Source organism: Geotrypetes seraphini, chromosome 8, assembly GCF_902459505.1.
Source record: "Geotrypetes seraphini chromosome 8, aGeoSer1.1, whole genome shotgun sequence".
Taxonomy (NCBI): Eukaryota; Metazoa; Chordata; class Amphibia; order Gymnophiona; family Dermophiidae; genus Geotrypetes; species Geotrypetes seraphini.
This window is the reverse complement of record NC_047091.1, coordinates 141,983,460-142,008,678: the sequence shown is the minus strand read 5'-3', so window position 1 is coordinate 142,008,678 and position 25,219 is coordinate 141,983,460. Positions and strand designations below refer to the sequence as shown.

The 25,219-nt window shown below is 44.7% G+C and overlaps 1 protein-coding gene across 8 annotated transcripts in view; it reads left to right on the top strand.

Moving 5' to 3' along the window:
* The window catches only part of EP400 (E1A binding protein p400), a 285,750-nt gene that overhangs the window by 210,570 nt on the left and 49,961 nt on the right, over positions 1-25,219 (top strand). For 6 of the 8 annotated variants that reach the window (XR_004540299.1, XM_033954163.1, XM_033954165.1 and 3 more), the window contains one exon: positions 23,272-23,319. The exons of the other annotated variants lie outside the window; for them this stretch is intronic. Coding sequence is in view for 5 of the 6 variants with exons in the window: in XM_033954163.1 (XP_033810054.1) it covers positions 23,272-23,319 (48 nt within the window). In the remaining variant the exon portion in view is untranslated. The remainder of the gene's footprint in view (positions 1-23,271; positions 23,320-25,219) is intronic. 8 annotated transcript variants of the gene reach the window in all.

The window sequence follows — 25,219 nt, the reverse complement described above, 5'->3', positions numbered from 1 at the left end:
ATTGCTAACCGGCACTGTTTTTCCTCCCTAGCGGTTCTCAAAGAGCACTTTTAAAAAGCTGAAAAAGTACTCATTGTGCTCCTAATATGCGGTTGATGCGGCTGGTGTGTGCACAAAGTGCTCCAGCCACTGTTAGGGGGAATCCTCATTGGTTTTGGATGCCGGCGAGCAGGGATCTCCTTCTCGCATGCACCGCTCGTCGGCTGTAGGCAGTGGGGAAGCTGGGGCTTCCCCTACAGCCCACACAGGGATTTCCCCAGCCTCCGATGGTCAATGAAATAAGGTTTCCCTTACCAATGATAGTGCTGGGGATTCCCTTACCGTGACAGCTGCTGCTGCCTGCAGTTCTGCCTTAATGGCTGAACCCATTCAGGCCTCTTTGCCGCTACAGGAATCGGGGGAGATTATTTTCAGCAGGCTATTCATCGGTTTTGGTGGGGAGCTCTGCCATTTTGCCTCAAGTGACCTCCCTCCTGTTTTGGGGGTCCTGTTTCTTCTCCGGGGGTCTCAGGTTCTTTGGGGGGGGATCTTTTCCTTTGGCATCTGCCGCCATCCAGATCCCCTCGACATCTGCCCCGTTCAGTCAAACCCGCTTACATTAAAGCATTTGTAGGTTGCTTGGAGTGAGAATTTTTTTCCTGGCTGACCCGGTTTCCCCGGATGAGGACTTGGACCTTTTTGTGGATCCTCAAGATCCTCTTGGAGGGACAGATTATGCAGACAATTGGGTTTCGGAGCTGTCGGTTGGCGAAGATGCTTCGATCATGTGCATTTTTCACTGGGAAGAGCTGCAGTTGCTTATTCTTCAGGTCTTTGGTCTTGCGTTTTGAGGAAGAAGCTAAGGACCCCCCTCGTGTTGGATCCTCTGCTTCGGGGGATCTTGTTGGCCTCCAATTCTTTTTCTATGCATCAAGATATTCAAGATGTGGTGCATGCACAGTGGAAGATTCTGGACCCACCTTTTCACTTTGTGTGGTCCATGGCCAAGCTCTATCCCATTCCTGATAGGGATACCTTTAAGTCTCCTGTGGTTGATGCTGTGGTCTCAGCCATTGCTCGCGAACATATGGTGCTGGTTGAAGGGGGTTCAGCCTTGTGAGACCCCCAGGACTGTAATATGGAGTCTTTCCTTAAGCAGAGTTTTGACGTGGCTGCTTTGGTTGTTCAGGCAACAATTTGTGGCAGTCTGGTAGCCTGGGCTTGTTTCCAGTGGTCTGAGTATGTTCTTGAATGGAGGTCTACAGACTGGTCCTTAGTGGATCAGGAAGTTGCTAAAATTGAGCTTGGCACTTCTTATCTTTCTGATGCCATGTTTGATTTGTTGCCAGCATCTGCCAAGTCCATGGCCCTTGGAGTGGCCATTCGTACCCTGTGGCTTCGGGGTTGGTTGGTAGTTGAGGCCTCTAAGTCCAAGCTCAGTAAATTTCCTTTTCGGGGTTCCTTCCTTTTTGGGAGGAGTTGGAAAAGCTTGTTCAGACCTTGAGTGACTCTAAGGTGCCTAGGCTTCCGGAGGACCGTCCTCACCTGGCGTCTCGAAGTGGCACCACCTGTGGGCAATTGCAAGATTTTTGTTGGTATCACTCTGGCCAGGTCTTGGCTTTTTTCCCTTCCAGAAGACAATTTTTTTCAGCGCATGCAGTCCTTTTGGGGAGCCCGCCGAGGGGGTCTTGACTCCACTGATGGCTCCACCTCTGACCCATTGACTCATTTCGGGTCCTTCTGGTTCTGATGGGAGCTTGTTTTCAGGGTTATTACTGGGGATGGGCCGAGATCACAACAGATCAGTGTGTCCTAGAGGTTATTCGGGATGGCTGTGCTCTAGAGATTTACTAGCCCTTACCAGATCTTTTCATCTCTTCTGCTTGTCAGGCAATTCGGAAGAAGTGGGCATTCTTCAGACGCTGCAAAGGTTTCTGGGCCTCAGAGTGGTAGTCCCAGTGCTCCCTCAGGAGATTCACACTGGCAGGTACTCCTTTTACTTCATGGTGCCCAAGAAAGAGGGATCTTCGAATCAGGTTGGGCAGACTGGATGGACCATTCGGGTCTTTATCTGCCATCATCTACTATGTATGTATGTTTCAGCCCATTTTGGATATGAAAGATGTCAACAGGGCACTCTAGGTTCCATCTTTTTGCATGGAGACGCTGAAGTCCATGATTCTCACTGTTAAGCCTGGGGATTTTCTGACTTCTTTCGACCTGATGGAGACCTACCTGTATGTTCTAATTTAGGCCTCCCAGCAGCACTTCTTTTGCTTTGCGATTTTGGGATAGCAATAGCAGTTTTGTGTGCTTCCTTTTGGTTTGACCACGGCTCCACAGACTTTCACCAAGATTATGGTTGTGGCGGCGGCAGCTTTGTGCAAAGAGGGCATTCTGGTTCCTCCCTATCTGGACGAATGGTTGTTTCGAGCAAAGTCTTTTCAGGAGAGCTCAAGGATCATAGCTTAGGTAGTGGAGTTTTTGCAGTCGCTGGGCTGGGTTGTCAACCTTTCCTAAAGCTGATTCACTCCGTCTCAGCGCTTGAAGTATTTTGAAGTTCTTGTTGACACCAGCCTGAGGAGAGTCTTGTGTCCCGAGGTTCAGATGCTAAAATTGCAGTTGCAGATTTGCTCCCTGATGGATTGTCGTTGCCCTTGGACATAGGATTTTCTACAGGTCTTAAGGTCAATGGCGGCCTCCCCAGAAATGATCAGGTGGGCTCAGGCTCACATGTGCCCCTTCAGTATGCTGTTCTTCAGTGGTGGGCTCTGCAAATGCACAATCTGGACTCTCCAGTTCCTCTTCGGGGGTTGGTTCATCGCAGATTGGGCTGGTGGCTACAGTTTCCTGTCTGGTTCAGGGAGTGAGTCTGTATCAACCCCAGTGGACAGTGCTTTTCATGGATGCCAGTCTCCTCGGTTTAGGAGTCCAGTGTCTTGATTGCATGGCTCAGGGTAGCTGGTCGCTGGTGGCGGCTTCCTGGTCGATCAATTTTCAGGAGACCAGAGCTATTTGTTTGGCGTTGGAGGAGGGCAAGTCAGTTCGGGTTCTCTTGGACAATGCCACGGCAGTGGCTGATGTCATTCATCAGGGGGGAACCAAGAGTCATCTGGTAGTGCAGGAAGCAGCTCTTCTCATGGAATGGGCAGGGGCTCACCTTCTGGACATCTCGGCTTCCCATATAGTGGGAGTGGACAATGTCCAGGGGAACTTCCTCAGTCATCATGTGCTGGATCCCAGCGTGTGGTGTCTTGGGCTAGAAGCCTTCGAGATGATTGTTCAGTCATGGGGTTGGCTTGTCATGGACCTCGTTACTACGAATGTCAACACCAAAGCGCCGAAGTTCTTCAGTCGACGCAGGGATTACCAGGCCAAGGAGCTGGATGCTCTGGTGCAGGCTTGGCCGACAGACGGTCTGCTGTATGTTTTTCCTCCGTGACCATTGGTGGGCAGAATTCTTCTTCGCATTGCTCGGCATGCAGGCTGCATGATCCTGGTGGCTCCGGACAGGCCCAGGCACCCATGTTACAAGATCTGGTGCGTCGTCTCATGGCAGATCCTCTTCCTCTGCCCCTCTCGCTTGACCTGCTCTCTCAGGGTCCCATTCCCATGTTCAATCCAGGGCCCTTTTGTCTTACAGTTTGGCTTTTGAAAGGGAATGCCTAAGTAAGAAAGGATATTCGGATAAGGTGATCTCCCCCCATCGTGGGTTCTTGGAGACTTTCCACCTCTTGGGCTTATGTGCACATTTGGCATCTCTTTGAAGAGTGGTGTTCCAGTCATGATGTGGTTCCTCTTCATGCGTCTTTGCCTCACTTCTTGAAGTTTTTACAGGATGACCTGGAGTGGGGCCTTGCTTGGTCCTCCCTAAGGGTTCAGATTGTGGCCTTGTCTTCTTTTCATGGTCTGTTGCATGGATGGCGTTTGGCTTCTTCTCTGGATATGATTCATTTCTTGAGAGCGGCAAAATTGCTCCAACCACCGATTTGCCCTTCAGTTCCAGCATGAGATCTCAATTTGTTTCTTTCCGTGCTCGTTCGTCCTCCCTTTGATCCTCTCGGCTCCTGCACATTGAAGGACTTTACTCTTAAGGCTGTCTTCCTGGTGGCTATTATTTCCCATTTTCAGGAGACACGTTTCTGAACTGCAGACCTTTTCGTGTAGGCCTCTCTTCTTGGAGTTCGCTAGGGAGCGGGTCGTGCTGTGGCCGGTTCCTTCCTTTCTTCTAAAGGTAGTTTCTACTTTTTGTGTCAACCAGTCCATTGCCCTTCCGGTTTTGGGTAGTTGGAAGAGCTCTTTGGAGCAGAGGCTGTTGTGCAAATTGGATGTCCATAGGGTCTTTCGGGCTTTCATTCAGCAGACTCAGGAGTTCTGTCAGTCGGATCGTCTTTTTGTCCTTATCACAGGTCCTCGGGACGGTGCTTCTAAAGCTACGATTGCGCACTGAATCAAGGAGGCTATCGCTTCAGCATACCTTCTTCAGAAGAAATCTGTTCCAGATTTTCTCAAAGCTCATTCCACTCGGGGTCAAGCAGCTTCTTGGGCTGAATCTTCTCTTGTACCTCTGGTGGATATCTGTAAAGCTGCGGTTTGGTCTTCTCTCCATTCCGTTGGTTGCCACTACTGTGTGGACGTTCAGGCGTGTCAGGATGCGGCATTCGGTGAGTGTGTTCTTGTGGCAGCCCTTTGGGGGTTCTACCAATGATGGGTACTGCTTTGGTACATCCCATCCATTCTGTGCCGGTCTGGAGGGACACTAAAGAAGGAGAAATTAGGTTCTTACCTGCTAATTTTCTTTCTTTTAATCCCTCCAGATGCTGAAGTCCATGACCAGCAAAGACCCTGCCATGTCATTTTATTCGATATTTTTTGCAAAGAGTATTTTTTTTTCCACAGTAACTTATTGTCTTGGTTTTTTGGGGAGTATAGTAAGAGCAGCGGCATTTGGTTCATCTGGCTTAGCTGATGAACTGTGGGGACACTTTAAAGATTCTTGTTCTATTCAGTGTCCAACAGTGTCTCCCTGTGCAGTCTAGACAACTACTTTGTTTTCTCCATATGAGAGTATAGTTGGTATGTTTATAGTTTACGGTTCTTTAGTTCTTAGTTAGTTCCTGCTTGGCTATTCGTCAGAGTGATTTTAGATGGGACTGCACAGCCCACTTGTACTACTGCCAAAAGTCAATGTGTTCTCAATTTCCACCTGCTGGCAGAGGATCATAAACCCATTAGTTTCTCTAAAAGAATAAATTAGCAGCTAATACAGAAGTGCTTAGTGCCTCCAATTTAGGAAGAGGTATATGATCTTGCATTAATCAGTAAGTATAACATGTTAAGTACTGTACATGCAAAAGCAAAAACAGGGGAAAAACAAAACCGCAGACACAAATGTACCAAAGGCTGAGTGGAATTGTCCAGATCAGAATGATGTGCACTAATGAAAATGTCCTCCAATTCATCTGATAATATAGGAATCTTTACTCATTCAATGCCATAAAAATACATCCAACGACTCAATGACTCGACATGCACTTCGTTTTGAGCAGCGGGACGCTTGTTACCTGATGTTATATTCGCTTTTTGAGAAGTTTTAGTTTACTTTCTTTTTTATTCGAAGTCTGGCAAGATCTATCAGAGTGGCAATATATTCTAGATATACACATTGGTGACTCTCAAGACTCCTGAGGAAGGCCTGTTGGCTGAAACATGTGCATGTCAAGTCATTGAGTCGATGAATGTATTTTTATGGCATTGGATGAATAAAGATTCCTATATTATCAGATGCATTGGAGGACACTTTCATTAGTGCACATCATTCTGATCTGGACAATTCCACTCAGCTTTTGGTACAAGTGCTGTACATGCTCCATGCTGATTCTTTGCCCATGCCCTGCCTAATACAAAATGCCCTTAATGTATGGTTTAATGTGTAGTAACCATAAAAGCAATTAATACTTTTTAACACTTTGTGTTTTAGCTGTTAACGGCTTGTAAAAACCTAACACATTTTAGTAAAAGGGCCCTTAATACGCTATCCTTTGTCAGACGATACTGCAAAGTAATTTTATTGTGATTATGCTTTATGTGGTATACTATACATTTCATATGTAGCATACTGGACTATCAAAACATACCTACTGTTGTTACAACAAAGTATGTTTCTGTCAAATTGAAATGTTGGCACATAGAGTAAACATTGTATTTAATGCTTTCTCATGTCACTATTTGGTCAATTTGTGCTTTCATTAAGATCCCATGTGCCTCTTGAATTGCATTTCTCTCACATTTGACTTAATAGAATGAACATGACAAAGTAAAGATTTGCCTTAAGAACATAAGAATAGCCTTACTGGGTCAGACCAATGGTCCATCTAGCCCTGTATCCTGTCTTCACGGAGGCCAATTCAAGTCACACGTACCTGGCAAAAACCCAAATAATAGCAGCATTCCATGCTACTGATCTAGGGCAAGCTGTGACTTCTCCCTTGTGCTAGCATGGACTTGCAGGTTAAAAACTAAGTAGCTGAAAACCTTTGGAGAGTAGAGACATAAATTAGTAGTTAGAGTAGTAAGCTGAGAACCTGGAAAGCCAGAGTTCAGATCCCACTGCATTCTTGTGACCATGAGCAAGTAACTTCACCCTCCATTGCCTCATGTTCAGGGAAATAAATAGTTTCCTTAGCATCCTCAACAGACCAGTCCAGAAATTGCGGGTTTGTGTCTGTTGATTTCCAAGTGAAGATAGAGAAAACAGAACTGTGCTGTGCTCTATAAGGCACTGTGGAACTCATCCAAACCAGTATTTCTCTATCTTCAGTGGGTGGAAGATGGATTTCTGTACAGCTCCTGGAATGCTCCGTTGAGGTTTGCTCCTTAGCCAGTACTTTGGTTACCAGTTGAGCTGGAGGAAAAGGCATTTGTTAGCCTTCCTTATTAGAGGGTATACCTGGTGGTGCTGGGTCCCTCTCCCCCTGATGTTTTTCCTCTTCCGGTGGTGTCTTCTTTCCTAATGGTAGCTATTATCCATTTTAGAAAAAGATAGCTTGGAAAGAAGAGTTTTGTTTAAGTTGCATCCTATTTGTGAGTTTAATTCTCACAGAGAAGACTTCAGAACTGAAGTCTTCCAGTTTTGCATTGCTTCCCAAAGATAGGGGAGGTTCTTTAAGCAGTATGCTTCATTTTTGTGCCAACTGTGGTCCTTTAGTAGCTTTCTTCTTGTTTCACCACAGTTTGCCTTCTGGTGTTTTTACTTCATATGGCAGCGCCAGCCAAAACACTGAAGCACTGCTTCCACTTTGACAAGCAGCAAGCCACTTCAGGAAAATGCTCCTTTTGCATTTTATCCCCTTGGTGGCAATCAGACACAGAGGATATTTTAGAGAGTAGTCCTGGGCCGAGTTCCAAACAAGACACTGAAGCTTAGGGGTGAAAAGTCAGTAGCAGCACCATCTATAATTCTGGCCCCCTCAGTGTGGGAACAGTAGCCGTGTTATCTTCCCATGTGTTCCTGCTGTTTCTGCCAAAGTTATATTTCATTCAGCACACTTCCTTCTTGTTCTTTCACCACTATCTCTGCAGCAGGCTACAGGAGGAGCTCTGGAATCTTCAGAAGTTCCGTGGTTGTGCACTTCCCTTTCTTCTAATGTTGTGCTGCTGCTTTTTTTAGGCATATTTGTTGAAGAGAATGCAGTCTTCTCAAATATTCTCATTCATGGGCAGCTTCTGGGGATTCACCTACAAAGTACAGGAGATTAGATCAGCTCAGGATGAAGAGATGGAGTACTTACTATCTGTGGCTCAGTCTGATACTACACCATCTTTAGCTTCTAGATCTTCATGCTAAGAGAAAAGTGTGAAATTAAGATAGAAGAAAGTGATGATTCTACCATAGTAAGGGTTTTCCACAAGATGAGCTATTTTCATCAATAACAGAGGCCTTGGAGTTGTTCATCATTTCTTCTCCATCAGGACAAAAGCCTGCCACTGCTGCTTCCTTATATGTTCTAAAGGATCCTAAAATGACAGGAATTAGGAAGTCACCTAAAACCTTCTCCTTAAGTCAAGCTGTGCAAGAAATTATTTCAGTAGAATTATTTCAGCACATAAAGTAGCTTGCTCCATCCCTTACTGCCTGAGGAAGAAGAGAAGCTTATATGTAGCCCAAGGGAGATGCCATAGTGACTCTGCTATCCGAGAAAACAACTATTCTGCTAAACGGTGAGTACAGCTGTTAAGGATATTTAGGCCTGGATGATAGAAGCTTAGTTATCCTTTGAAGTTGCTTCCTTAGTAGTCCACACTTCTGTCTACAGTTCATGGATTGCCAGAGCTTACCTTTACTGGATCCTGCAAGCAAATACTTTTAACCACGATCTCGGACTTCAGTCACCTCTGAAATTTTCTACTCTTGAAGTGCATCTGGCTTATTTGGCAGATGTACTCTATGATTTGTTCCATGGTTCAGCAAGAGAAATGGCTCAGGATGCAGTATCCAAGTTTTATCTTGGAAAGCTCCTCTTTTGGGGTAAGCTGTTATTTGGTGAAGATCCTGAAAAACTGGTGAAGGATATTAGAAACTCTAAGGGGAAGAGTGTGGCGCAATGGTTAAAGCTACAGCCTCAGCACCCTGAGGTTGTGGGTTCAAACGCTGCTCCTTGTGACCCTGGGCAAGTCACTTAATCCCCCCATTGCCCCAGGTACATTAGACAGGGACAGACAGGGAAACATGTTTGAGTACCTGAATAAATTAATATAAAACCATTCTGAGTTCCCCTGGGACAGTGGTTAGCAAACCGCAGCTCGCAAGCCGCATACGGCTCTTTAGCCCCTTCAGTGCAGCTCTGCACATGCCTAGGGCCCTAAAGCCCTGCGATCCAAACTTGTTTATTAAACACCTAAATTTTCCTTTTCAGAGGGGCCCCGACATGGCAGCCATTCTCACAAACTGCCAGTGGCTGCCCCGAAGCTTTCCCTCTGCGGCGATCTGCCCTGTCAGAAACGGGAAGTTGCAGTAGAGGGAAAACTTCGGGGCAGCCGCCAGCAGCTTGTGAGAACAGCTGCTGTGTTGGGGCCCTTCTGTAAAAGAAAATCTTGGCTATGGGGGGGAGAAGGGAACCGATCTCTTGCCTTCCCTACTGCTCCTCCTCCCCCGTACTGTCCAGCTTTCCCTCCCCTGCTGGCCGGAACTCCTCATCTTTCCCCCAAGAAATTCAACAGTTTTCCTTCCTCCCTCTTCGGCTGTACCAGTAGGTCAGTTTGTCTGCATAATATTCGCTGTGCTCCTGACGAAACAAAGAGAGTTAGGATACAGCAGCAAATAACGAAGATTTTTAAAGTATAATCTTCTTTTGGCAGTGTCTCCTATTGAACCCCCCCTTTTCTTTTAATGGTTAATTGCCACACGAGTTTTGTCGCCAGTGTAAAGTAGCGCATGCGCTTTGTCTCACATGCTGTGCAGACTTACTGAGATTTTCCTCTGTCGGGCGGATGGAGAGTGCTGGGAAAGAGAAAACCCACTTGAAAACGACAGTTATTGTTAGCTCCTCTCTGCAGCTACCGTACTGTATAGGTAGGACTGGGTTGAGAACCCCTGCGCTTAACTGACATTAATCCCTGTTCCCCCCCCTCAAAAAAAAAAAATATTTTTATTTAGGAAACAGAATCATCTTCTGTGGATTTAAAATTTTTTCTCTTAGGTCTTTAATTTTCATGTGCTGTCCACTTATTTGCTTTTCTGTTAAAATAAAAATGGCCAACTGATGCCTTCTTTGAGCTGTGCTGGATCAGGGACAGAACTACTAATCTTCTTTTGTCTCACAATTTGACATTTTTATTTTTAACAGAAAAGCAAACATGGCAGCTGCCCTGGGCCCCACAGATCCAGGGGGCCCTGGATCTTTATTAACTTCTTTATTAAACACCTAAATTCTCCTTTTCAGAGGGGCCCCAACATGGCAGCTGTTCTCACAAACTGCCGGTGGTTGCCCAGAAGAGTTCCCTCTGCGCCGATCTGCCCTGTTGGAAACGGGAAGTTGCGGCAGAGGAAAAACTTCAGGGCAGCCGCCAGCAACTTGTGAGAACAGCTGCCGTGTTGGGGCCCCTCTGAAAAGGAACATTTTGGCTACCGAGATGCCAGGGCATGGAAGGAAGGAGTATGCCAGAACAAGGGAAAAGGAAGGAGGTGATGTCAGAGCATGGATGGGGAGGGAGAGATGAAAGGAGAGAGATGCCAGGGAATCAGGGAAGGGAAGGAGACAGATGCCAGACCGTGGGGTGGGAAGGAAAGGAGAAGAGAGAGATGCCAGAGCATAGGGGAGGGGATGGTGACAGAGAAAAATGGAGAGGTAGCAGAGCTGAAATGAAACATGTACAAAGGAGAGAAGGGCACAAGATAGACAGTTTATGGAAGGAGCATAGAAAGAAGGAAGATGCCATATGGAATGGGGAGAGGACAGACAGTGGATGGCAGGGGCAGAGAGAGGGCAGACATGGAAGGGGCTGATGCTGCATGGAAGACAGAGAGAGGACAGATGCTGGCTAGAAAGAAGTGAGTGAAGACAAGATGATTAAAGCAGAAACGACAAAAGGTAGAAAAAGATTTTTTTGTCAAAAAAATAAGATTATTATTATTATGATATCTGTTTTTATTTAATGTTAGTAGCTAGTTTAAACTGACTTCTAAAAACATGGTTCTTAAAAAGAAATTTGGCTCTCACAAGAAATCTTAATCATTGTACTGCTGATCTTTGGCTCTTTTGACTAATGAGTTTGCCGACCACTGCCCTGGGAGAACGGTATAGAAAATTGACTAAATAAATAGACCTCAGCAGTTCCATGAAGATAAGCCTTATACTTTATTTTGGTTCTCTTCTAGCTGTTTCCTTTTTTAGGATGTGAAGTATTATAGACCAGGATGTTCTGGCATGTGTCAGCGGATCCTGTTTTCCAAACAATCGTCCTTTAAAGGGGATAAAATGAACTCAGGATTAAACTCTTGTCCCTTCAATGCTTCCCATTGGGGGGGGGGGGGTCTAGGTCCATTCCTTAGAACTTTGAAAGACTGTCTAATATCTAGTTTTTTTTGATGAATGGACTTGGATAACTACTGATTAGTGAGCACCAAAGTAGTCAGGGAGGCTATAAGTTAAGAGTTTTCCCACCTCCTCACAGACTCCTCCTTAGTTCCCCTGCAGAGCTCCGGACAAGCAGCAAGCAGTAAAATCCACTTCATGAGGTCTCCTGGATCTAGGAGCTGCGATTCTGGTTCCCTGGAGAAACTGGAGCCTAGGAAGATATTCAGAATGGAAACTCTTTGTTCAGTGATGGCCTTAATTTGGCCAGACAAATCCCTAGATCTGAAAAGAAGTTTACTTCCATATTTTAGTTTGGTCTCATTAGTGTTTTTACAATTCTAAATAATGCCCTTCAACCTTGCCAGGGTCTCCAGGACCTTGTCAAAGCTTATGGTCATAGTAGCAGCCTCCTTCTGACATGAAGGAATTATCCTTATCTGGATAATTGGTTGATCAGGGCTTCTACTCTTCAGGAAAGCTTCAAACCACCTACACAGTTGGTGCTTTTGCAAGTTGGGTACTCAGCTTCTCCAAAAGCAACTAATTCCATCTCAGTCTCCAGAATACTTGTGAGTTCTATCTAACAGCAATGTGAGGAAAAGCTGCAGACATAGATTTGATCTCTGCTGCAGCAGCAGCAGAACCCTCAAAAATTAGATTACATGCAAACCTTGGTGACATTTTGAGCAGCCATAGCTTATAAACTTGTAATATACTGAAGACTAAAGTATGATACTGTTATCTTGATACTGTTATCTTGGTGTCAATGGCAGTGACTTTGGATGTAGCTCCAGAGGTGAGGGTGAACATGAGGCTTCTTCTGCAATCTCTCCTGAATAGATGGTCACCCATGTCTCAAGATTACAATCATTGCCTTCCCTGAACTATATGGGTGAAATATAGCATGAGGTGGTGGCTTCAACCTCACATCTGTCAGCACAGAGTATCTATACCAGCCCAAAATTGGATAGAAGTAACCACAGATGCAGGTCTCCTCATTTGGGGAGCTCAGTGCTTCCACCAGATGGCGCAAGGCAAGTTGACCTCCAACAAAGCATCTTGATAGATCAGTTGCCTCATGCTGAGAGCAGTTTGTAGAATACTGGTATCCATTCTCAAGTTAGTTCAACAAAAGCCAGTATGGGTATTCTCTGACAATGGTTTTTTAACAGCAATGGGCAGGGAAGAACTCTGCATGTCTTACTGGCCTTGAAAGCCTGTCTTCTCTTCTGGCGAGTAGAGAAGCATATGTAATTATTGTCATCAGCATGCATTACGGGGTTATTGAGTCTACAGGTGGACTATCTGAGCAGACATATTGGCCCTGGGAGAGTGGGAGCTCTCCAGGAAGCATTCTCCTCGATCACTTCAGTGTGGGGTTTTCTAATTCAGGATCTTATTGCCACAAGGCACAATACAGTGAATAGGTTTTTCTACCACCAGAAAGAATGTGGTTCAGAAAGGTTAGCTACTACTTCAGTCGTGGCCACAGAACACCCTCTCTTGTATGTGTTCCCCCTATGGCCAATATTAGGCAGAGTACTCCAAAGGATTGATTCCCACTGGGGCCAAGTATTGTACTTTTAATCACACCAGACTAGCTCAGAAGATCCTGGTACATAGATCTGATTAAGCGCCAGATAAATCAGTTCCTTCATCTTCCACTTCATAGGGGCCTCTTATTCCAAGGCCCTGTTCTAATGTAGGATCTGTTTCCCTTTGGACTTATAGCTTGGTTCTTGAATGATCAAGGCTTAGAAAGAGGGATTATGCTGATAGTTATTACTGCTTTGATTCAGGCCAGGTAACGTTCAGTGTCTATATTGTATGTAAGAGTTTGGAGAGTTTTTGAAGTATAGTGTTCAAAAAGATCTCTCTCCTTTTCAGGATTTGGTAGCCAATATTATTCCAGGACAAGCAGGCAGCATATTCTTGACTGATGGGTGACGGCACCGACGGAGCCCCGGTACGGACAATTTTAGAGTGATTGCACTCTAAGAACTTAGAAAGTTCTAGTTAGGCCGCACCGCGCGTGCGCGAGTGCCTTTCTGCCCGACGAAGGCGCGCGGTCCCCAGTTTCTTAGTTTCCGCGGAGCTAAGAAGACGCGTGTTTCCAACGGCTGTTGGAAATTTTTTTCATTGTTACTCGCCTTCCCGCTCGCGCGTTATTTTTCTTCGAGAACTTTTCTCTTTCTTATTTTATTTTGTTTGTGTTCAAAAAAAAAAAATCAATTTTTTTTTATTTTTTTCGGTTGGCCCCGGCGGGGCCTGTTGGCACCATCGAAGCCTCGGGATTCGATTTTGCTACGGCCGTTTTTCCCTTCATGCCCCCTTCACCGGGTTTTAAAAAGTGTCAGCGGTGTGCGCGCCCTATATCATTATCCGACCCGCACAAGTGGTGCCTGCAGTGTCTGAGTCCGGACCATAGGGCAGAAACGTGCACCCGCTGTAGTTCTCTTCAAAAGAGAACTTTAAAAAATCGTCATATTCAGCAGCGAATCCTTTTCGGGACCGCTATGGAAGTTCCACCGGTATCGACTCCTGCAACTTCCACCAAGTCGACACCGGTAGTGTCGGCACCGCAAGATCCATCGCCGGTGTCGCACCCCATAGGTAAGCCGGCTAAGAAGCCTTCCCCTACTGTTCTCGGGCCGCCAGTCGAGCATGCAGTGAGCCAAGTCCTGCAGACTGCGCGCCGGCCCCTTAAGCGCTCCGCTCCCATTGAAGTTACTGCCTCTTCATTGGCATCGACTTCGCCTGAGCGTCGAGCTGCACCGCAGGTACCGAGCAAGAAAAAAGCGATACCGGTGCCATCGGATGAGCGTATTGCCTCCATCCTACAGGTCCAACTTAAGGAGCAACTGCAACAATTGCTCCCGGCTCTGCTGACTCCGAACCTTCCAGTGTCGGTACCTACTGAGCCTTCGGTGCCGATTGTCGACCAGCCTCTTTTATCGGCATCAACGTTATCGGCACCGCAAAAATCTATATCTATGCCTGTTCTGTCGGCAGAGCCGAAGTCTCTTCGGCGTACTGCTTACTTGGCTTCTGGTCCGGTACCGTTCTCAGACACCCGTACCGCTGTACAGTCACCAGGTACGGTATCGACACGTTCAGGGAAATCGGTACGCAAGACCAAGCATACCGAATCCTCCACTCCCCTTTCTCAGGGCCGTCTTCAATCGGTACGGGACCCTGACTTGTGGGATGACTCTGACAATCCCCTCGGTACCGAGGAAGATTATTTGTCTGATGAGGATGATCCATTGGTGCAGGATCCTGCTAGTAAGCCAGAGCACTCCTCCTTCACCAAGTTCCTAAAGGAGATGTCAGACACCCTTTCAATCCCTCTAGAGTCTGACTCTAAAAAATCCAAGGCATTTCTCGATGCTTTGGATTTTGACCAACCTCCCAAAGAGTTTTTGAAGTTACCCCTCCATGACATCTTGAGGGAAACTTTTTACAAGAATTTGGAAACTCCTCTAACTATTCCAGGAGCCCCTAGGAAACTGGAATCACTTTATAAAGTGATTCCTATTCCAGGGTTTGACAAACACCAACTTCCCCATGAGTCTCTGCTGGTGGAGTCGACCCTGAAGAAATCTACGGGAGCTAGTGTATATGCCTCTGTCCCTCCTGGCAGAGAGGGCAAGGCCATGGATAAATTTGGGAAACGTCTTTACCAAAATGCGATGTTGGCCAACCGTTCAGGTAATTACGCGTTTCACTTCTCTTTTTACCTGAAACATCTCATCCAACAGGTAGCCTCTTTTCAAAAGTATATTCCGGACCGAAAACTTCCTGCATTTCAACAATGCACCTCCAGCCTGTTGCAACTCAGGAAGTTTATGGTCCGTTCAATTTATGATACTTTTGAACTGATATCACGGGCCACTGCTATGTCTGTAGCGATGAGACGATTGGCATGGCTTCGAGTCTCAGACCTGGATGTGAATCACCAGGACCGGCTTGCCAATGCGCCCTGCCTAGGGGATGAGCTGTTTGGGAAGTCCATGGATACCACCACGCAAAAGCTTTCTGCCCATGAGACACGGTGGGACACCTTGTTGAAAAATAAGAAGAAGCCTCCTCCTCCTCGTCCATTTAGACAACAACCATCATATCAGAGGAGGTTTTCTGCTCGGCCGGTTCAGCCTCATCCTCCTCAACCTCAGAGGCAACGCCAACAGCACCAACAGGCTCGTCAGCAACAGCCGCCTACCTTAAAGCCTGCCCCTCAAACTAAGCCGACGCAGCCCTTTTGACTCCCTTCTCCAGGGCATTGCCAGTCTTCCTCCCTCCTGTCCTCTTCCACAGCCCATAGGAGGTCGACTTCACGTTTTTCACTCTCGATGGGAAGTAATCACCACCGACCAGTGGGTGCTCTCGATCATAGCCCACGGCTACTCCCTCAACTTCCAGACTCCTCCGCCCTTAGGCCTACCAAAAGAGTGCTTCCAACAAATCTCAGTCCCTCCTTCTCGCTCAAGAGGTTCAATCCCTCCTTCTTCTCAATGCTATCGAAGAAGTTCCTCAAGATCAGCGAGGCCAGGGATTTTACTCCCGGTACTTTCTAGTACCCAAAAAGACCGGAGACCTCAGACCAATATTAGATCTCAGAGATCTCAACAAATGTTTGGTCAAGGAGAAGTTCAAAATGCTATCTTTTGCCACCCTTTACCCTCTTCTCACTCAGGGCGACTGGCTATGCTCCCTCGATCTCAAAGAGGCCTACACACATATTCCTATCCATCTGACGTCCAGGCAATATCTGCGCTTTCTCATCAATCAAAATCATTATCAATACAAGGTGCTACCCTTCGGTCTGGCCTCCTCTCCCAGGGTATTCACCAAGTGTCTGATTGTAGTAGCAGCTTATCTCCGCTGTCACAATTTTCAAGTCTTCCCTTATCTGGACGACTGGCTGATCAAGGCTAATTCTCCTCAGGCGGTTCTGCTTGCCGCCAACCAGACCATTCACTTCCTTTAACTGTTGGGGTTCGAAATCAATCTACCCAAGTCACACCTCATTCCAACTCAGCGACTTCAATTCATAGGAGCCATTCTGGACACTATTCGGATGAGGGCGTTTCTTCCACCAAACCGCCTTCACACCATCCTTTATCTCTGTCAGCAGGTGTTTCAGCAAACTTCCATCTCTGCAAATCACATGATGGTGCTCTTGGGACACATGGCCTCCACAGTACATGTCACACCCTTCGCACGTCTCCACCTGCGTACTCCTCAATGGACCTTAGCGACCCAGTGGTCCCAAGCGACGGATCCTTGTTCACAACACATATCTGTGACCTCGTCTCTTCGACAGTTGCTTCTTTGGTGGTTGACATCTTCAAATCTATCCAGAGGTCTGCTGTTCAATCTACCTCCTCATCAACTAGTCATCACCACAGATTCCTCCCCCTATGCCTGGGGAGCTCACTTGAACGAGTTCCAAACTCAGGGGTTTTGGACTACCCAGGAAAAGAAACACCACATCAATTTCCTGGAACTCCGAGCGATGTTTTATGCCCTCAAGGCATTTCAACATCTTCTCTTTCCTCAAGTACTGCTCATTTGCACAGACAATCAAGTTGCAATGTACTACATCAACAAACAGGGAGGGACGGGCTCCCGCCTGTTGTGTCAGGAAGCCCAACGGATTTGGTCTTGGGCGATAGCTCGTCACTTATTCCTGAAGGCTGTCTACATTCAAGGGGAACAGAATTCCTTAGCAGACAATCTCAGCAGAATTCTTCAACCTCACGAATGGTCTCTCAATCCCACGACTCTTCAGTCCATTTTCGCTCAATGGGGCACTCCTCAAGTGGACCTTTTTGCAGCTCCCCACAACCATCAGCTACCCCTGTTTTGCTCCAGACTCTACTCTCCTCACTGTCTGGCGCCCGATGCATTTCTCCTGGATTGGACCAGTCTCTTCCTATATGCATTTCCCCCTCTACCGCTCATGCTGCGGACATTGTTCAAGCTCAAGAGGGAACGGGCCACCATGATTCTCATCACTCCACGGTGGCCCAGGCAACATTGGTTCTCCCTTCTACTTCAACTCAGTTCCAGGGAGCCCATACCTCTTCCACTGTTTCCTTCTCTGCTTACTCAGCATCAACAGTCCCTTCTGCATCCCAACCTGCAGTCTCTGCACCTGACAGCTTGGTTTCTTTCGGGCTGACTTCGGCTCATTCACTCCTTTCTCAGCCTGTCCGTTCTATCATTGATGCTTCCAGGAAACCGGCCACTCTTCAGTGTTATCAACAGAAGTGGTCTCGATTTTCTTCCTGGTGCCTCTTACATCACCATAATCCCATGTCTCTAGCAGTGGGACTGGTGTTGGACTATCTTCTTTCCTTGTCTAACTCTGGCCTTAAATCTACTTCTATCAGAGTTCATCTTAGTGCAATTGCCGCTTTTCATGAGCCAGTCCATGGAAAACCCCTCTCGGCTCATCCTTTGGTTTCTAGGTTCATGAGGGGCCTTTTCAATGTGAAACCACCTCTTAGGCCCCCTCCTGTAGTCTGGGATCTCAATGTGGTTCTTTCTGCTTTAATGAAGCCTCCTTTCGAACCTTTGGCCACAGCGCATTTCAAATTTCTTACTTGGAAAGTGGTCTTCCTTATAGCTCTCACTTCTGCCAGGAGGGTCAGTGAGCTACATGCACTAGTGGCCGATCCACCTTTCACTGTTTTTCACCATGATAAGGTGGTCCTCCATACACATCCAAAATTTCTCCCTAAGGTTGTGTCTGACTTTCATCTTAATCAATCCATTGTCCTACCTGTATTTTTTCCGAAGCCTCATTCTATACCAGGTGAACAGGCTTTGCATGCCTTGGACTGTAAACGTGCTCTGGCTTACTATCTTGAACGCATCAAACCTCACAGATCATCTCCTCAACTGTTTTTGTCCTTTGATCCTAACAAGTTGGGTCATCTGGTTTCTATACGCACCCTGTCCAATTGGCTTGCTGCTTGCGTTTCATTCTGTTATGCTCAGTCGGGCCTGACACTGGAAGGTTCTGTCACGGGCCACAAGATTAGAGCTATGGCAGCGTCTGTAGCTTTCCTCCGTTCCACTTCCATTGAGGAAATCTGCAAGGCTGCTACTTGGTCCTCAGTTCATACTTTTACATCTCACTATTGTCTGGATGCATTCTCCAGACGGGATGGACACTTCGGCCAATCTGTTTTACAAAATTTGTTTTCCTAATGGCCATCCTTCCCTCCATCCCTCCTTTTGTTAGCTTGGAGGTCACCCATCAGTCAAGAATATGCTGCCTGCTTGTCCTGGGATAAAGCACAGTTACTTACCGTAACAAGTGTTATCCAGGGACAGCAGGCAGATATTCTTGCGTCCCTCCCACCTCCCCGGGTTGGCTTCTTAGCTGGCTTATTCTAACTGGGGACAGCGCGCCTTCATCGGGCGGGAAGGCACTCGCGCACGCGCGGTGCGGCCTAACTAGAACTTTCTAAGTTCTTAGAGTGCAATCACTCTAAAATTGTCCGTACCGGGGCTCCGTCGGTGCCGTCACCCATCAGTCAAGAATATCTGCCTGCTGTCCCTGGATAACACCTGTTACGGTAAGTAACTGTGCTTTCTAGCCTTCCTTCAGGGAGAATTTAAGAAGGATCTTGCTGTAAATTCTCTTGAAGGTTCAAGTGGCAGCTGTTGCTTATTTCAGAAAGCATCTGCAGAACTCATCCTTAGCAGTGCATTTGATTTCATACAATTTTTGAAATGAGTCATCTGCCTAAAGCATACAGTTTAATCTGTCTGCTCACAGTGGAACCTTAGAACATGTAGAGAGTGTTTTTTTAAAAATTTTTATTGAATGCAAAAACAGTCATATAACAAGCATGTTGATCAAAGATAAAGAAGATATAAGCAGGTACAAATACAATGTACAAAACAAGTACATAAAGGTACTGTTAGGTGCAGAAGAGTGCACCTCAAAGAGTTGCCTTGCAAGAAGTTCTTCAGTACTTCTTGTATTACTTGAACAGATAGTTAATGGGTAAGAAACATAAAGCTCCCATCCCCATGGGCTGATTCTTCGATGCCCAGGAAGAGGAGCCAGTCTCATTTTCAAGGCATTGATATGACTGCTTCTGAAATTTTATTGCCATTACAATAAATCTTTCTCTTCCCCAAAACCAACAACTACTCATCGTCACCCCCCTACCTCCTCATCCCCTCCCAAACCAGTTCACCTCTTAGACAAATAATGAATGATATATTAAAGTGAAAGAGAAGAGAGAAGAAAATACAGTAATGTAGATTAAAAATTCAATATGATAAATATTGATTTGAGGGTGCCTTTTGAGATTCTTAAGAAAGCTATGCTTAAAGACTTCACTTTTAAGATGGTGTTTTGTATTGCTTTAGCCAGGAAAGTGTTGAAATCCAGACTCTGCCATATAGAGATCTCTTTCTTTAGATTACAGAGGCAGTTGTTTCTATTTTTACTGTCTCTTCCTTTCTCCATTTCATGTGGATCAACCATTAAATCTTCCTTCTTTTGGCATGAAAATTTATAGAGATCAATTTAATACTATAAAATTATTGAATATCTGTCAGACTTTAATGAGATTCTTGGAAGTGACTAATTGATTTTTGTAAGTTTGACAGTTAGTCCCTAAAAGGGTAAGCCTACCCCTAAAGCTGCTTTAGCTCTCTGGTTAAAAGAAATGATTTCCTTAGCATGTCCATTAGCAAGTAAGAAGCCACCTACAGTTCTGAAAGCTCACTCCATAAGGGTGGAGCTGCAAAAGACTACGACTAATCAGACCCTTTTTCCAAGAGCACCAACGCAAATGCTTATACTATCACAGCTAGATTACTGCAATTCTCTCTATGTGAGTCTAAATTCCACACTTTTGAACAAACTACAGTTGATACAAACACAGCGATCAGACTAATATTCAAACTCAAAAAATTTGACTCCGTCTCACCTTACTATAAGAACTTACACTGGCTACCTGTCAAAACTTGTATAACCTTCAAACTATCCCATATATTACATTACATTACATTACAGATTTCTATTCCATCATTACCTTTCGGTTCAAAGCAGATTACAAAAAGAGTTATGGAAGAAGGGTTACAACGTTAGATCAGAGAAGGTTTCTAAGAGAGGGAAAAGTAGTATCTGGGGTTAGGGAGGGGATGGTAAGAGGGGGGTTAAGCTTTATCATGGTATTAAGCTTTATTAAGGGATTTCTTGAAGAGTATAGTTTTTATTTCCTTTCTGAACATCTTGTAGTCTGGGGATGTTGTCAATAGGTTGGAGACTTGGTTGTCTATCTTTGCTGCCTGAGTGGCCAGTAGTCCGTTGTATAGTTTTTTCCATTTTACTGCTTTGATTGGGGGGTAAGTGAATGGGGTGTGTGTTTTTCTATGCCTGGTAGAGGTGGTTTGGATGAGGCGGTTGTTTAGGTAGGTTGGGCTGTCTCCATTTATAGTTTTAAATAATATACAGTAGAATTTAAATTGATGAATGCCTCAGTAATGTGATCATGTTTTTTCAATGAATAGACGAGTCTCAGAGCTGTATTCTGAATTGTCTGTAGTTGTTTAATCATTATTGCAGGGCAGGGGAGGTAGAGGATGTTGCAATTGTCTAGGATACTTAGGATTAGAGATTGTACTAGGAGCTGAAATTGTGTTTTTTCGAAGAATTTTCGGACTTGTCTAAGGTTTCTCATAACTGCGAAAGATTTCTGTATTGTTTTGTTAATTTGTGGTTGCATGGTGCAGCCTCTGTCAATAGTCATACCTAGAAGTTTTAGGGTGGTTTGCAAAGGGTAGTTGATAGAGTTGATTTCTAAGTTTGTTATGGTTGGGATTTTGTTATTTTCTAGGAGGATGAATTTAGTTTTGTCTGGGTTGAGTTTCAGTTTGTGGTCTTCCATCCAAGTCGTAACTGTAGCTAGAGTTCTGTGTAGTGTGTCTGACATTAAGTGCATTGGTTGGTCGAAAGGAATGAGGATGGTGATGTCATCAGCATAGCTATAAGAGGATAGGCCTTGTTTGTTCAGGTAAACGCCAAGAGAGGCCGTATATAGGTTGAAGAGAGTAGGGGACAGTGGGGACCCTTGTGGAACGCCGCAGGGGTTGGACCAAGGTTTGGATTTTTCTTTGTCTGATTTTACTTTGTACGTTCTGGATTTTAAGAAACCTTCAAACCATGAGTATACTTTATCTGAGATGCCTATTGAGTCCAAGATTTGCAGTAGGATGTTATGGTCTACCAGGTCAAATGCCGCCGTCAGGTCCAACTGTATGAGCAGCATTTTTTTTCCAATGCTGAGGTGTTGTCTTGCTGTGTCGATAAGGGAGCCTAGTAGTGTCTCTGTGCTGAAGTTAGTTCTGAAGCCGGATTGCGTGGGATGGAGTAAGTTATGGTCCTCGAGATAGTTGGTGAGGAATTTGGCTACTAATCCTTCTGTTAGTTTGATATATATAGATATATAATGTTTCAAATTCTATATGCAAAAACAGCAGAGCTGCTCATAAACTTATTCCTCAATTGCTGGACAGCGCCAACCAGAAAACTGAAATTGCTTCAACTTCTCATCTCATCTCCCAAAGGAATGAAATACAAATGCATATTCAACTCGCTTTTCACTTATCTTGGCACCAAGACCTGGAACAACCTCCAATTGACATTAAGATGGAAACATTCTACAATAGATTCCGAAAAAAAATTAGAAACTCTCTTCTTTGAGAGCATACACACTATAGACAACTAACTCAATATACCTAGTATCACTAAATCTCATACTTAAGTGTTGTACCGGTACAGTCAAGGAACCTCAGTTCCTCCCTTCTCAAATTACTCCATAATTCGGTTCTCTTTGAACTGCTATATTATAATGTAGCTTATACATTCTATTCTATAATTCCTTATATTGTAAGTCGCCTTGAACCTAATTAGGCTTAGTGAGACTCAGAAATACTGGATTAGATTAGGTTAGATTAGATTTGTAATTTGCAAATTGGCAATATGGTCATCACAACACCTTTTCAAAATGTTGCAAGCTTCCTTTGAGAATTCTATTCTTTCAGCGGGGGTTTCTGATCCCATCTCATATTAAGAACTACTTTAATATATCCTGCAAGTTCTAGATTAGTCTGTGGAGGATACTAAGGAAGGAGAAATTAGTTCTTACCTGCTAATTTTCTTTCCTTTAGCCCTAACAGACTAGTCGGTTACCAGCACTTCTATATTCTGTATTTTCTGAATATTGCAGTGTTAGCTGTTTAGGTCTTCTGTGTTAAGATTTGCAAAGTTCTCTTTCATTTGTTCCTAAAAGTTCATTTTGGTATCTGAGATCTTCGTGGAACTATAAAGAAGGAAATAATAAATATGATGTTTGGGGAAGCCTTTAGTGGAATCAAAATATTGACTTGGATGAGCTGCCCAGTGTCCTGTAGAGCCAGAGCATAGTTGTGCGTTCTTTATCTCCACCTGTTGGCTGATGGACACAAATCTGCAAGTTCTGGACTGGTCTGTTGGGTCTAAAGGAAAGAAAATTAGCAGGTAAGAATTAACTTCTCCATATCTAAACTTTAACTCACCTTGAGCTTGAATATAAAAGAGGTGAATAATCTTAGAAATTCAAAATATATTTTTTGTTTTCAGATTTTTATTTTTATTTTGGGCTAGTTGTTCATTTCACAATCACAATCTGTTACATGTGAGTGTTTGTGTGCAAACCCTGCAAGCAGTTTACTTTAAAATGTGGTGCATGAGTATAGCACATGCAGATATACACATTTTCTTTTCCTAGACCATGCTTCCTGTGGTATCAATGCATGACTGTAGTTAATCTTTAATACATTTATAAACTGCCCAAGGAAATTAATGTTCAGCACAAGGTACAACTAAACATACACAGTTAAACATAAACAAGAGTCACATAAATTCAATTGATATTCACTTTAAAATAAGTACTCTTGACCCACCTCATTAGAAAATTCCCCACAGCCACTCCAACCTCTCCTGCAGACACTTGGACGCCTCCTAGTACATCACCTTAAAAGAGTGCAAACCTTGGACTGGAAACCAGTATAAAGCTTCTAGCTCCAGAGAAATATTTGTGGTCCTCATAGCTCCAATAAATAATAGTGCTACAGTATTCTGAATCACAGACAAGAGAAGGAAGAATGGGAGAATGACCTAACGTCGCCTCTTCTTTTACAGTTCATTTATGAAGCAAGTCCTAAGAAGAAGTCAAAGAGCATTCATAAGGTTTGTGTGCAATGTTGGGCTGAAGTCTGATGTGTGGAGGAGGGAATTTCCGTGCTAGTCCTTGAAGCCCAGAAATGGCTGTACTTTTCATAATAACCAAGATATGGAAAATTATTGACTTTATAGCCCCAGTGTTTGTAAATCTAGCTGATGAAGATTTAGATTGGATAAGCTAAAAAGCAGACTCGTATATGGACCTTAAGAAACAAAGCTGAAAATCTCTAATGTAGAACTGAGGAGTGTGTGGCGCAGTGGTTGGATCTACAGCCTCAGCACCCTGGGGTTGTGGGTTCAAACCCCGCGCTGCTCCTTGTGACCCTGGGCAAGTCACTCAGTCCAACATAGCCCCAGGTACGTTAGATAGATTGGGAGCCCACCGGGACAGATAGGGAAAATGCTTGAGTACCTGATTGTAAAAACCGCTTAGATAATCTTGATAAGCGGTATATCAAATCCTAATAAAATTGAAACTTGAAACTTGAACTGTCAAATTGGTGGTGTTCACAGTTTTTCCAATGCAGTCTATATGGACTGGGTCACTTTAGCAAAATAAATCCTTCAGTATGAGAGGCAAGATAGTTGCTGGCATGCTGGGCAATATGAAGTCTTCCTTCAGTGTTGCTATAAGCCTGTATGTGCTGGCATATTAAGAATAATTTGTGCAGTTAAATGAACGCCGAGTCTCTCTATGTCTGTCCTTCCATATTTTATTTCCCTTTCAGGCCATTTCCCTCACGTGCCCTTTCCTTAAACATATACTCTCCCCAATTCCACCAAATGTTTTCTTCTTGCATTACACACATACTCCCAATCCCAGCCCAGTCCAGCCAATCTCAACCTCCACATACTCCTTCCACCAGTCAGCCTCCACTTTTGTGTTTCCACTCCCAGGTCTTCCATGCTGACTCTCAGTCCTGTTAAACTGCCTCCCCACCTTCCATGGAAGCTTGCTGTTGAGTTGATACTGTCTTCCCAATTCAATTAATCCAGATGTTGCAGCAATACATCCGGACTATGGACCATATGCCTATAAAGCTTAGTAATCCTGTTCTATTTTCTTTAAGCACCAAATGGTTCTCTGTGAGTTGGAGCAACATGGTGCCTGAATTCCTGCATTGTTTTCACAGTTCCTTTAGAATATTTTATTTCCTAAGCTTCCTCAGCAGACCAGTCTAGCACCTGTTGGTTATGCTTGTCAACCAGCAGATGGAGATAAGAGAACACAGTGTTTTGAGCTCTCCCATATAAGACCATCATGTGGTCTTAATATTTCAGTATTTCTGTCTCCAGAAGATCTTGATGGGCAGACTATGCAGCCCTTGGACTAGGCTTTCATGACAAGCTTCTGGCCTAATTAGAGAACCAGGTTTCAATTGAGCAAGAGCTTTCCAGTAGAGGGATACTTCCTAAATTTAAAAAAAAAAAAAATGAGGAAGGGACTCGGCCTCCTCTATATTTTGTCTCCTCCTCTCACCCCCCCTTCCCCAAGTAAAGGGAGAAAAGGAGCATATTTTTTGCAATCAGAGATGATATATGCACAGAAAGACCAGTAGTGCTTAGTGCTCAGTTTGTGGCTTGAGGGAGTTTGAGCAAACAGGCAGGCATTTAGCTGGCTGTACTTTATTAGCACCATGAGTAGTGCCACAGGCAAGACTTTTCTTTGTGGTAGGCAGCTTTCCGTTGAGGCCAAACTTACAGGATTCTGATAGGCAGTACATTTTTTTTTAGTTCAAAGATTTTTCTTGATTTTAATATATAAAAGTACAATAAATGTTGCATGTTAACTGGTGGTCTCATTGTGATAGCTATCGCAACATTTAGGGGCAACCATTTTCTCTGTCTCCCTGAAACTTCTCCTGTGGCACAGGCTATAGAATTGGGCTCTAACCTGGTAGTACTT